Below are 13,899 nucleotides of genomic sequence, written 5' to 3'. Positions count from 1 at the left end.
GCCTTAGGGGATCACCTAGGATTCGGTCTGGGGGGAAGATTTCCAGGAGGAGAGGGGGTCTCCTGCCTTAGCGTGTGAGAAGCATGAACTTGGAGGGAAGGGCCTCCCATGGTTCTGAGAGTGACAACCCACCCCCCTCCCACCCCAGCCACCAATTTCTCTCCACTTATCTGCATTTACTTCATTGTCTGCTGTCCATCCAGCTAGATTTCTAGCTTGTCATCTGATGTCACCTCCATACCTGACTTCTCGTGACCCATAACCTTCCCTCCTAGTTGAGTCAAGGCCCAGACTTTGCTTTCTTAAATGTATTTCGTTTTTCCTTCTCCTGTTAAAGACGAAAGGAAATAGGCATGAGAGGGGTGTTCAGAGCCACCCAGCTCACTAGAGGCCGAGCCAGCACTAGCACCCAGGGCTCCTGTCCGGAGGAGGCCTGGCGGCGCCCTTGCTAAACACTGCCCCTCCCCACTCTCCACCCCTTCAGACTGTCTCAGGGATTTCAGCTCCTCTGGGTGCAGGACTCTGATAGGAGGTCATGGAGAGAGGACCCAGTAAGATGACACATGTAAATTTTTATGAAATACGTAAGTTTTAAACAATGAGCACATTTTACTGTTGAAAAACTTAGAAAACAAATCCTATGATGCAAAGGTAACCACTGTTAACATTTTGCCTGTTTTCTACAGAAGTTTTTTCTTGATGTGTTTATGAAAACCCATTCTATGATAAAGAAGCAGGAAATGGGGTAGCAGGTCACAGGCCACAGAGCATAGAGGGTTTCTGACCCAGGCTTTTGACCCAGATGGTCCTGCCTGCCTTTCCCAGTGGGCTTCCTAGGGCTGCCATCACAAAGCATCGCAAGCCTAGTGGCTTACACAACAGACGCTGAATCTTGCCCAGCGCTGGAGGCCAGCGGGACCTGCCCCAGGCCTCTCTCCAAGCTCCTGGAGGCTTGCCGGCGGGCCGTGGCATTCCTCGATTTCTGCTGCGTCATCGGACCTCTGCCTTCCTCCTCTGTTACCCATCTCTGAATCACATGCTATGTGCCCTGCTTTTTTCCACTTGCTGGTATTGTTGGAAGATCATTCCATCTCAAATATTTATACTATTTTATGTTGATTCATAGCTTTAGCATGCTTTAATTTGTATCATAATTTATCAACCATTCTCTTATTTTTCAGCAGTTCAGTAGCCTCCATTTATTTATTTAAAAAAAAAAAACACCCTCAGAATTCTTTATGGAGTTTCCTGTCATTCTAGAGTTTTAGTATCTCTGCAGAATTCTTGGATCAAACTCCAGTGTGTCTCTGTCCTGAGTAGGAACATACGTAGCACCAGGAGAGAGATAGGTGTGGGGTCCAGTTGATGCTTCCAGCCACAGTAAATTTGCTCCTGAACCTTCGTGTTCCTGTTCCCTGGGAAAATGAGGAAAGGAGGAGGAGGGCTCAGGAGAAGCCATCAGATCTTGTCCCGTATTTGGTAAGTGGCAGAGCCTGACCAGGACCATTTCCTGTGCAGGAGTCAGCACAGTTGAGCCAGGACAGGTCTCAGTAATAAAAGTGACTGTTGACAAACTGCAGCCATGAGAGGAGAACCGAACAAAATGTAGCAGGATCCACAGATAGAACCAAGCACCCCAGGTTAATAGACTTCCAGTTGCTTGGCTGAGTGATACTGAATGGACTCTGCCTTCTAGTATCCATTTCCATTTTTTCCCTGTGGATTTCCTCAACACCCGGTGATACAAGCTTTGGGTTAGGAGATTAGTAGGCTACAGATATTTTTAGAATAATAATTTAAAAGATATGATGATATACGAAATGCCTGTTTGTCATAGAAAAGCTTAGAAAATTCATCAAAGTAAAAAGAAAAAGGTAAAAATGGTTGTTATCCAACTATACAAGGCTAACTACTACTTGCATTTTGTCCTACATCATTTCAGAGATTATTCTGTGTGTGGGGTGCGGGGGAGACAGAGAGTTCAAGATGCTTTCAACCACCTTTTTCAGTTACCAGTATACTATCATAAATAGTCTTCTATGATTTTATTAGCTACATCATGTGTATTTCCCTTTGGCTGTGGTATATTCATTTAATTAGTACTCTATAGTTGGATATTTAGTTATGTCTGCTTTTTTGGAGTTTTACCAAATTGTAATAAATATCTTGGCCGCTAAATCTTTGCCCAAACTCATGACTGTTTCTGCAGAATAAATTTCTATGAATTAAATTTCTGGGTGATGGCGGGGGAGGGTAGTAAACTGCATGGTGATGACTGCGACGCAGAGATGTATATTCTGTTAAGCAGAAGAAGAGTTCAAATTCAAACCTCAAGGTCAGGTCCCCATCACATTCCAAGGTGAAGGCTTCGCTCTGATAAACGGGGTTCTTGGGAGGAGCCCCTGCCACCCTGTGGCTGGGGTGTTAGAGCAGTTGATTCTGAGGCTGGAGCCAAGGCTGGCCTCTCATGTGCTCTCCTCCCCACCCCGATCTCTGCCTCCACAGGTGTCTGCTTTTCCCAGACCCGCAAGGAAGGACCATGTGCCAGGTGAGTGTGGCACTTCTTTACACCGTGCTTTTCGTTTTCCCGTGGACTTCAGGATGCTTAAAAGAATTCGTCCAGTAAAACACAATGCCAACAGAAATCAGGACCAGTGAAAACAGGAAGATAATGGAAGATCAAGGCCATGGGGAGGGCAGGGCAGGCACACTACACAGGCTGCTGGTTATTAGCTGCCCTCTAAACTTGCGTCCGACGTGTCTGTCACTTTAAGAAGACAGATTCCATCCAATACATGACTTGTGTTGTCTGGGACAGACATATCACCCTCTCAGGGAACATAAAGCTTTCCAGGGTATTTAGACATTTATGTGATGGGTCTTCACACATCAGATGTAATAGGCAGGGTCCTCAATAACAACAACATTCAAATAAATGCAACAGCAGATCTCCTGTGAGTTTCCCCTGCCCTCACAGTATCAAGTATGTACTATATCAATAGAGAAATTCTGTGATTACAGTTGTTGCAGGGAGTCAGAATACTCAGGTCTACATAAACAGCCTTGTTAGGGTTCACACTGACCTAGATAAAACACTCCATGATCCAGAGGAACAAACGGATGAGTGGTATGTTCTTTGAACTGCTGTTTCTGATAATTCTGGACACAGATAGAGCCTGAACAGCTCCAAGCTTCAGCAGGGGCGGGGGAGATGGTCTGAGCTATCCTGCCTCCTCTCTCTGTGACTTTAACCTCAGCCACTGCCCTTAACCCCACCCACTTGTGTCCTTTCTCAGTGGCCATCCATATCTTTCTTCAGACATCATGACATCATGTATTCTATTGCCGGTCACCGTCAAATGCCTCCAGTCCTAAAGGGCCTCCCTCTTTACCCCACGCTCCAAGGATGCTGGTCAGAGTCCCGGAAGTTACAAAGCCTGAGACCCAGAGCTAGTTGAGGACAAAGACAGGCTCGAGGCAGCACCCCAAGCTGTGGGAAGAGCAGGCGTGCCACTAGGACTTGGAACGTTCTGCCCAGGGACCCAGACCTCACTAGGGGTCTCCCTTGTTTCCATGACTCCTTTTCTCATATCAACTTATCCCCATGACCAGAATTAGGGCTCCCACAGCACACATTTATGAATTCTGCCACAGAAAAAAATAGTTTTTCAGGAAACACAACTTTGTTTTCATAGGACTATATTTCACCAAAGTGAAATTGAAAACTGTCTCTAAATGAGATGTACTTTAAGTGGAAAATACACACCAAGTTTTGAAGATGTGATATTTAAAAAGGATGAAAACTGGAGCTTCCTTGGTCCAGTGGTTAAGACTATGCTTCCAATGTAGGGGGTACAGGTTCCATCCCTGGTCAGGAACCTAAGATCCCACATACCATGCAGTGCAGTCAACAAATTTTAAAAATTAAAAAAGAATGAAAACTATACCTGTATACATGGACTCCTTTCTCTGCTTTCCTGTTACCACCTTAACTTTGCCTGTATCTCATGTTGATGATTATAACTGTGCCTGAATTTTATTTATTCTCTCCGTGATTCCCACCTCATGATACAGCAATCATCTACATCAGATTGTCTTTTGTAGCTCCCCTTCTTAAGTGCTGTGATGGAGACCCTCTTGCTTGCAGGAAAAAAAACGTCATTTGTTCCATGATCTGATCCCTCCGCCCGCCACCCCCCAAAATATCCCCCTTATACACACACCTTTACACTATCATTCCCAATTTATTCCTACTTCCTACAAAATTTCCCCATGACTTCTTGGGTCATGCTTCTTGATAGGAATATCTTTCCAACATCAGAACACACTTTATTTTTCATGATTCTGCTCATCTACAAACGCCAATGAAGCTTAACATCAGGATGTTGAATCTGGCTGCTGTCTTCGTGTCCTGTACTTAAATGTCCTTACATCATAGCCTTCAGTGTATTGTTACCATACAGCAGTCTCTTACATTCATCTCATGCCACCAGGCAACAAGCGCCCTTGAACAGGAGCACTGTGGCATTCAGCTTTCAACCCCAAGCATCATGCAGAACACCAGTAACATACCTGGTCCCCCACCGACGCTTGCTCTCTAAATGGAAGGATGGATGGATGAATAGAGATCCAGAAGGCAGACACTTTCTAATGATTTTTTTTTCTCTCCCACAAAATGCAGTACCAAGTTAGGGGCATGCTAAGCTTCCTATGTAACTGAACATGGGGAAACCTGCCCTCTGAAGGTGGTAAGATCTGTCTCCTCTACACCTCTGCCATAATACCCTGTGCCGAGCACTCCAGATTAATCAGGAATGTGCTGTTCCAGGGGTCCTTGTCATTCAGAGACGTGGCTGTGGGCTTCACCCGTAAGGAGTGGCAGGAGCTGGACCCTACACAGAAGACCCTGTACCGGGATGTGATGCTGGAGAACTACAGCCACCTGGTCTCCGTGGGTGAGGAAGGTTTCCAGTTCCCCCCACCCCTGCTTATGTCTGAGCTCCTTCCTTTCCAGTTACATAAGACCCCTTAAGTACTCAAAATGTTTGTCCTGGGGTTTCAGTCATCAACAAGTCCTGTTCTAATCTCACCTGGATTATTGGTGAATTTTCCTCCCAAGTGAAACAGCTATTCTTTGGCTGAGAGGTAAATATTCATTGTGCGGCCTGAGCCTTCAGCTTCCTTGGGTGTCCCAGATGGCTCAGCATAAAACTCTTTTTAAAAATAATCTTTTGGCCATGCCACAAGGCATGTGGGATCTTAGTTCCATAACCAGGGATCAAACCCATCTCCCTGCATTGGCGGCATGGAGTCTTGACCACTGGACCGCTAGGGAAGTCCCTCAGGATAAATGTTGTAACTGTTTCTCGTGAACAGGATGTCAAGTCACCAAACCAGCTGTGATCTCCAGGTTGGAGCAGGGGCAAGAGCCGTGGATGGAAGAGGAAGAGATCCTGAGATGGAGCTTTCCAGGTGAGAGAACCAGTGTGCAGGGGGACAGAAGACATTGGGGTCTCAGAAGGTCACAAAGCAGAATCTCTGATTTTTATTTCAGGCAACTGTTAAAAGCCTTGAATCTTTTCAAGGAACTGTGGACAGCTGGCCGAAGACCTTGAGATGCCCAAATGATTTCTGCTACCTGTACCCATCACGTCACTGCATGATCACTTGCCCTCCCATGGATTTTAGAGAAAGACATTCTTTTAAAATTTATTATTTCTTTCTACTCTGCCACCCTCTTCTAAGACCTTGCCTTCTCAGTCTTTCTCTAGAATCTTTAGGCTTACACTTTCCCTGGTTATGACACAGGCTTTCTCAAGCTCTCAGATATGTGTAGATTTGCCCTATTTTAGGAGAAGGCAATGGCACCCCACTCCAGTGCTCTTGCCTGGAAAATCCCATGGACGGAGGAGCCTGGTGGGCTGCAGTCCATGGGGTCGCTAAGAGTCGGGCACGACTGAGCCACTTCACTTTCACTTTTCACTTTGATGCACTGGAGAAGGAAATGGCAACCCACTCCAGTATTCTTGCCTGGAGAATCCCATGGACGGGGGAGCCTGGTGGGCTGCCGTCTATGGGGTCGCACAGAGTTGGACATGACTGAAGCGATGTAGCAGCAGCAGCATTTTTTTTTTTTGGCCATGATGTGTGGCATGCAGGATCTTAGTCCCCAGATCAGGGATCAAACCCATGCCCCCTGCAGTGGAAGCAGAGTCTTCACCACTGGACTGCCAGAGAATTCCTGTACCACTCATTTTTATTTTAGTTTTCTAAAATAGGTTTCTCTGCTTCACTTTGAAATGCCTCAAAAAATGTATTTGCTATCTTTTATGTGACTTTAAATTCATCTTTCAAGACCATGTATGTGATGATAACCTGTCCCCATTTTGTCCGATAGGTTATAACGAAAGCTTTCCCCCATCTCAGTGTATTTTGTCCGATAGGTCATAACGGAAGCTTCCCCATCTCAGTGTATTCCCGCGGGGGCCGAGCCTTTGTTTTATTCACCCTTGTTTCTGCAGGATACATGTAATGTGTATCAACTAACCCTTTCTCCCTTCTAGGACAAGGATCCTTTCTCAAGTATCCATTGAGGGTGGTTGTTTTTAATCAGGGGTGTGCAGCAGAATCACTGGGGAAGCTTTAAAAATGCCCCTGGCTGGTCCCAGCCCAGAAAATTCTGCTGGGAAAGATCAGCCAAGGGAGTAGGAAGTGTGTGTAGTAGGAATAGGATTATCATAATTTAATATGGGCACTCAGGTTTGAAACCACAGTTAATCCTCCTTCCAAACACTACTTTTTTAAAAAAAGTTTTACTTTTTATTTTTTCCCAAACGTTTCTGAAATAGTTTAGTCCTACCGTGTGCTCCTGAAGGCTCAGTTGGTAAAGAAACTGCTTGCAATGCAAGAGACCAAGGTTCGACCCCTGGGTCGGGAAGATCCCCTGGGGAAGGGAACGGCAACCAACTCCAGTATTCTTGCCTGGAGAATCCTTGGACAGAGGAGTCGGGTGAACTACGGTAGTCCATGGGGTGGCAGAGTCGGACACGACTGAGTGACTAACACTTTCATGGTGCTCCTGGAAAGATAAACACGTCTGTGACCTTGTTGTTTTTTTTCCTAGAAGTTTCCCAAGTTGATAGGCAACGGGAACACGGAGAGGAACCTCTGAAGCAAGTAGAACTCCCAGACAAGAAACAACTGACCCCGGAAGGGCACCACGCACCTAACACGGTTGGAAAAAACACCTCTCAGGACACAGACGTCGTCCCTTCAGAACAACAGGCCCCTCGGTGTGAGTCGTGCGGCGCCGCCTTGCCGGGCAGGGCGGACGTCACTGTCACTCCCAGCGCGTACCTTGCGAGGAGGAGGTTCGAATACGATGCACAGGGGAACCTGTTTCTCTACTCGAAGCTGGACCCTCCCCGTGCCGGGGCGCGCCCACGCCACTGTAACCGGTGCCGAGAAGCCGTAAGCCGTGCCCAAGCCCTTCATGCCGACCAAGGAGCCCACAGTAACGAGGAACCCCGCAAACGCACCGCAGGCGGGAAGGGCCTCTCCCACAAGTCAAGACTCATTGCCCGTCACAGAGTCCACAGGGAACAGCCACCCTCAGGGCGGAAGTTCCGGGGGCGGGGAGGCGGTCCGCCCCGGCAAACATCCGGGAAATCTGACGGACCCGAAACGCCGCCGAAACAGGAAATGCCTTAGAAAGCTCTTAGGGGAGACGAACTTGTGCATCCCCCAGACCGTTCTGACTGGAGAGAAGCCTTTCAAGTGTTCCGGCTGTGAGGAGATCTTCTCCCACAAGTCGCGCCTCATCGAATACCACAGATGTCACACGGGAGAGAAGCCCTATGGTTGCCCAGAGTGTGGGAAGTACTCGTCCCAGATGTCCTGCCTGATCATCCATCAGAGAGCGCACACCGGGGAGAAGCCCTACGGGTGCGGCCGGTGCAGCAAGGCCTTCTTCCGGAAGTCGCACGTCATCCTCCATCAGAGGATGCACACGGGAGAGAAACCCTACCAGTGCGGCAAGGCCTTCTTGCAGAACTCTTGCCTCCTCATCCACGAGAGGACCCACATGGGCAGGAGGCCCTACGAGTGCTCTGCCTGCGGGAAGACCTTCGCCCAGGAGGCAAACCTCCTCCGACACCACAGGATTCACACCCGGGAGAAGCTGTATGGACAGGGTGAGACAAGGCTTTCATCACGAATTCCCAGCACACTGAGGAATGAAGACCCTGTGGACTTTGTGAAGGTGGAAAACCCCTTCGCCGGGAAGTCCAGGGCTAACTGTGGGCAAAGCGTCATACCAAAGTGAAACCCTAACAATTTAGAGAATCAGGAAAAGCTTATTATTTTTTAAATTTTTAAATCTTTTTGCCACACCACCATGGCATGTAGGATCTTAGTTGCCTGACCAGGGATCAAAATCGTATGTCCTGCATTGGAAGTGCAGAATCTTAACCACTGGACCCACCAGGGAAGTACTGAAAAGCTTATTCTCTTAAAACTAAGAAAGGTAATGACTCTGTAGAGGGATTTAGTCTTATAGGATAAACTTAATTATGAAGTGTATCTATGTCTCATAGTAACTATGGCTGTTGAGCTCTGAAGTCAGTGAATAAGTTAAACTGTTAAGACAGCTTATTGAATAAGGCTGAATGAGGCACAGAACAATCCCAGGGGTATACAGGGGCTATGTTCCTGGACATGTTCCATAAAAATAATTTTACTTATTTTTGAATTGCATTTATATTTGAACACAATTGTGAACTTGTAGATGTAGATACCATAATATGGAGGATGACATCTATCAAGAGTTTCCATACTAATTACACCCTTTTGTCTTTAATATATGTTATAACTGGAACATTCCAAATTTACTACTCAACCAGAAGTCTATACACAGTACCACATACCATTTGGTTTTTTGTTTGCTGGCAGATATTACAGAGCACCCCTTGGATCAGGAAGCCAGCAACTTCATGAGGTACCCTCATCTCTGTCATCTAGTTCATAAGTCATGTTAAATGTGCAAGGTTGGGGCTCCCTTTTCTGGCATTATAGTGGACCATCTAAAGTGAAAAACGTTCCACTAAAAGAAAAGTGAGACTTCAAATATGTATTGGCTCAGATTTAACAAAAGACATGCATTAGCATGCATATATGCGTGCAGTATATATGTGTAAATATGCATATGTATATACATGCAATATATGCCTAGCTGAGTAATTAGAAATATTCACATCTAGATGTACTCGATATATATCTGTTGAGAGTTTAGCTACATTGCTCGCTGGTATTGCTGCCTCGTCATCCATCATATTTGGTCAAGAGGCTGCAGGGACCTTAAGCTGATAATAGTAACCCCTCAAACAAGGACATGCCCAATGGCAGCGATAGGCCACAAGCAGATATAAGTCCCTGGTGTGACTTCCAGCCCTTATGATCAGCAGCCTGCCTCCCAATGTCTGTGTGCCTTACACCTCTCAGCCGGCACCCTGTGAGCTCATCAGAACCCTACTCTGTGGATTTGAATTGACTGATATGGTCCTAACCCAGCAACCCCAGAGCATGTCTCCTGTGGGCCCTAATAAAGGCCTGTGTACCAAGTTCAGTCTGTCTGCACTCCATCTTGACCTCCCCTCCAGGCATGCTGTGGACTCAGTCCAGGCCCTGTGAGTGTTAAACGAGTCTATTTCAATTTCTCTGTGGTCTGTTCAACACACTCATCGTCTTGCACCCTGTGCTCCACTTAATGAAGTCTCTTAATCGTGTCTGACTCTTTGTGACCCCATGGGCTGTAACCTATCAGGCTACTCCGACCATGGGATTTTCCAGGCAAGAATGCTGGACTGGGTAGCCATTTCCTTCTCCAGGGGATCTTCCTGACCCAGGGATCAAACCCGGGTCTCCTGCATTGCAGGTAGATGCTTTACCATCTGAGCCACCAGGGAAGCCCCTTAACAAGTGTTAATTTAACAGAGTCTTGACACCTGGGAACAAGATGTTAACAATTGACAATGGGAACAGTCTTGCAATTGGGTACTGGAGAAATGCCTTTCAGCTGTGAGAGCTCCAGGGCTCCCCCAGCTGGTATGTTCCATCTGGGGAGCCCCCTGTGCTGCCATCTCCCAACCCCCAAGTGCAGGCGCCCCAGAATCACCCTGGAACGCTGCTCTTGGGGGCTGGTTTGAGGGGCTAGGGGTGTGTCTCCTGCCTGTTACCGCCCCACAGAGGGTGAACTCCCCCAGCGAATGTTAGACTTGTAGTGTGTTGCCCCGTTTCAGGCGCAGACCCAGCTGTCGACTAATAGCAGAGCTGGCCTCGGTTTTCCAAAAGGTCCTGTTGGGACAGGTGAGGGCTGGAGTGCTCAGTGCCTAGAACCACCAACTCACCAAAGCATGGGTTCCAGGCTCTGAGGTCCTAGCTGTGGGGACCCTGTAGCCTGTGCCCTGGTGGGGGTGACCCTAATCCTGCTGGGGCTGATGGGACCACCCTGAGGGAAAGCGGCCGCCTACGAGTCTGGTTGCCAGGGAGCCCACTGCAGACCTTTATGGCAATATGTGTCACCCAGTTGCTCAGCTGTGACTCTTTGGGATTGTACCCCGCCAGGCTCCTCTGTCCATGGGATTCTCCAGGCAAGAATACTGGCGTGGGTTGCCATGCCTTCCTCCACGGGATCTTCCTAGGGATTGAACCTGAGTCTCTTGTGTCTCCTGCATTGGCGGGTGGATTCTTTACCACTAGTGCCACCTGGGAAGCCCTTTGGTAACACCTCTAAGGCCAAATCGTGGGTGGGGAATGGGAGTGGCAGGTAATAGAGAATTAGAAGCCAAAATCTGGAACTGGATTGCATCTTTGAAAGCTGCTAAGAGAGTAAACCTTGAACATTCTCATTACTAGAAAATAAAATTTGGCAGCTACATGAAGTGATGTTAACTAGAGCTATTATGGTGATACTTTCTCAATGTATACAAATCTCGAATCATTGTATGCCTGAAACCAATGTGATGTTATGTGTCAGTTATCTCTCAATAAATAAATAAACTGAAAATTGAAACCTGATGTGTCTCAAGATTCAAAATATTCTGAAAGACTTTGTACAGCAGGAGGGGAGAAGAGGTGCTGCTACTCTGCACCATGGAATTCAGCCAAAGACCCACGAGTGGCTAAGACTCAGAGCTCCCAATTCAGGGGGCCCGGGTTCAATCCCTGGTCAGGGAACTAAATCCCATATGCTGCAACTAAGACCTGGTGAAGTCAAAGAAATAGATATTAAAAAAAAAAAAAGAACCCAGGGATGGAGGACCACCATTAGCAAACGCAGGCTGGCTCCCCACATGGACTCATCTTGGCTCCAAAGCAGCTGCAGCCACCCGTGCTCAGCATCTATACAGCTCCAATACCCTTGACCCCCTGTCAAGGACCCAGGCTTCCTCGGCGGTGGCCAACACTCTCATCTCATGCAGCCTGGATAACAGGCCCGCTGGTGGCCCTTGGGACTAACCCAGTCCCAGGAGATGCACTGAAAGCGATCAGCTGCAGACACCAGGCTGTTAGAATGGCCGTCCCTCAGCATCTCTGGAGTGAGGACCTCCTCACAGCTGTAGGATTTGGGGAAGAATTGTGGGAGGGGGCTTCCTGTGTGCCTCAGGTTCCTGAGCACTGGCCTCAGAGAAGCAGAAGGTAAGAATGGAGCTGGCACAGACAGATGGCCAGGGAACCCTTCCATAAGATCGTTTTGTTTGTTTTTTTTCTTTCTTTCTTTTTCAGTCTCTTCCTCATGTCCTCCTCTCTTTTTTAAATTGAAGTAAAATCAGTTTACGATGTTGTGTTTCAGGTGTATAACAGCGTGGTTCGGTTATAGGTCTATTTTTCAGATTCTTTTCCCTTATAGGTCATCACAGAATGTTGCATTGAGTTCCCCTGCTGTACAGTAGGTACTTGTTGGTTACCTATCTTATGTATAGTAGGTGTGTATTTGTTAATCCCAAACTCCTAATTTATACCCACCACTGCCCCCGCCACCACCCGCCCTCTGCTTTTCCCTTTGGTAACATTGTTTTCTGTAATCTAGAGATGATCATACTAAGTGAAGTAAGCCAGACAGAGAAAGACAAATACAGAGCTCTTCGGGGTCTCTCTCTCTTTTTTAAAAAAACATTTTATTTTAAAATTATTTTTATTTACTTATTTGGCTGCATTGGGTCTTCATTGCGGCATGTGGGATCTTTAGTTGCAGCACGTGGAATCTAGTTCCCTGACCAGGGATCGACGAACCTGGGCTCCCTGTATGGGAAGTGTGGATCCTTAGCCACTGGACCAGCAGGGAAGTCCCTGGGTCTCTTTCATAAAGGCACTAATCTGACTCATGAGATTAGTGAGGTCTCCACCCTCATGACCTCATCAACTCTAGAGATCCCCCACCTCCTAATAACAGACTAATAATGGGGAGCAGTTTTCAACATGTGAATTGCAGGGTAGGGGGGACACATTCAGTCTACAGCAGGTATGATGATGGGACTTACTGCTGAATTATACAAGGGATTTTCATAGATGGAAAAAAGCAGCACGAAGCAGTATGAGTACAAGTGTGACAGTTTGAAGCTTATTTGGGTGAATGCCTTGAACCAGTCGCAGTTCATCTCACATAAAACAGACTCCGCAGATCTTAAGGACGCATCTTGATGAAGTTTTGCACGTACATACACCCATGGGATCACCACCCAAGTCGACATATAGAATGTTGCCAGCATCCAGGCAATCTCCCTGTGCCCTCTGCCAACCCAAACCCTTCCCCCAGTTAACCACCACCACGACATCAAAAGCCACACATGAGCTTGTCATTGGCCTTTACTTAAATGGGAGCATCCAGTATGTGTTCTTTGCGTCTTGCTCCTTACACTATTACATCTGTGTTGTTCTCATTTTTTTGTCAATAGCAGTACCTCATTCTTTTTTATTGTTTGTAGTATTCCACTGCATGAACATGCCACAGGCTGGGTTTTTTTTTTTAAACATTTTTTTAATGTAGATTATTGTTTAAATTCTTTATTAAGTGTTTTTTTTTTATATATAATATTGCTTCTGATTAATGTTTTGGTTTTTTGGCCACAAGGCATGTGGGATCTTAGCTCCCCAACCAGGGATCAAACCTGCACCCCCTGCATTGGAAGGCAAAGTCTTAACCACTGAACCGCCTGGGTAGTCCTGCCACAAGCTGTTTGTATCTATTCTGTGTTCATGAACATGTGGATCATTTCTAGTTTTTGTCTGTTATAAACAGTGCTGCCATAGACTTCTCCTACGTGAGTACTCACTCCTTTTCCAAAGATACCGTGTGGCTATGACTCAGAGCAGTAGTTCTCAACCAGGGATGACTTTGTCCCCAAGGCATGTTTGCCAATGTGTGACAACACTTTGGATCATCACATCTTGGGTAGGGGAGTGCTGTGTGCCACGTGGGTAGAGACAAAGGATGCCATTGAGGGCCCTATAGTGCACAGGTCTGTACCCCCCTCAGAGAGATCTATCCACTCAAAATGTCCATAGAAGCAGAAGAACTAGGCTGGAGCCTGATTTTGGGGTCCTTGTCTGCTGCCTCCAGGTTGTGTCTAGTGGGCCTTGGGGAATCATAGATGGTTCTGGAATGTGAGGTTTCCATCCAGGAGAGGGGATTTCAGAAGAGACCCCTCCTGGCATCAGCATTAGGTGACATTGGCCTGGTGGGCAGCACCTGGCGTCCTGGGGCCCACAGCCCGCCACAGCGCCCCCTGCACATCGCGGTTCCGCAGTGTGTAGATGGCCGGGTAGAGCAGGGGGGTGAGGTTGATGTAGATGAGCGAGACTAGCTTGTCTGCCTCCAGGGAGCGGCTGCGCAGGGGCCGGGCG

The 13,899-nt window shown here is 47.2% G+C and overlaps 1 protein-coding gene across 1 annotated transcript; it reads left to right on the top strand.

Moving 5' to 3' along the window:
- Positions 1-2,240: 2,240 nt before the first annotated feature.
- LOC104992804 (zinc finger protein 630-like) lies at positions 2,241-12,696 on the top strand. Its single transcript, XM_010845792.1, has 9 exons — positions 2,241-2,253; positions 2,506-2,548; positions 4,846-4,955; positions 5,377-5,472; positions 7,124-7,513; positions 7,590-8,297; positions 8,950-8,995; positions 10,296-10,362; positions 12,565-12,696. The coding sequence occupies exons 1-9, from the start codon at positions 2,241-2,243 to the stop codon at positions 12,694-12,696; spliced, it is 1,605 nt and encodes a 534-aa protein (XP_010844094.1).
- Positions 12,697-13,899: the final 1,203 nt, after the last annotated feature.

This window comes from Bison bison, unplaced genomic scaffold (assembly GCF_000754665.1).
Source record: "Bison bison bison isolate TAMUID 2011002044 unplaced genomic scaffold, Bison_UMD1.0 scf7180017864223, whole genome shotgun sequence".
Classification (NCBI taxonomy): domain Eukaryota; kingdom Metazoa; phylum Chordata; class Mammalia; order Artiodactyla; family Bovidae; genus Bison; species Bison bison.
The sequence above is the reverse complement of the archived record's forward strand: the minus strand, read 5'-3'. Positions and strand labels throughout refer to the sequence as shown.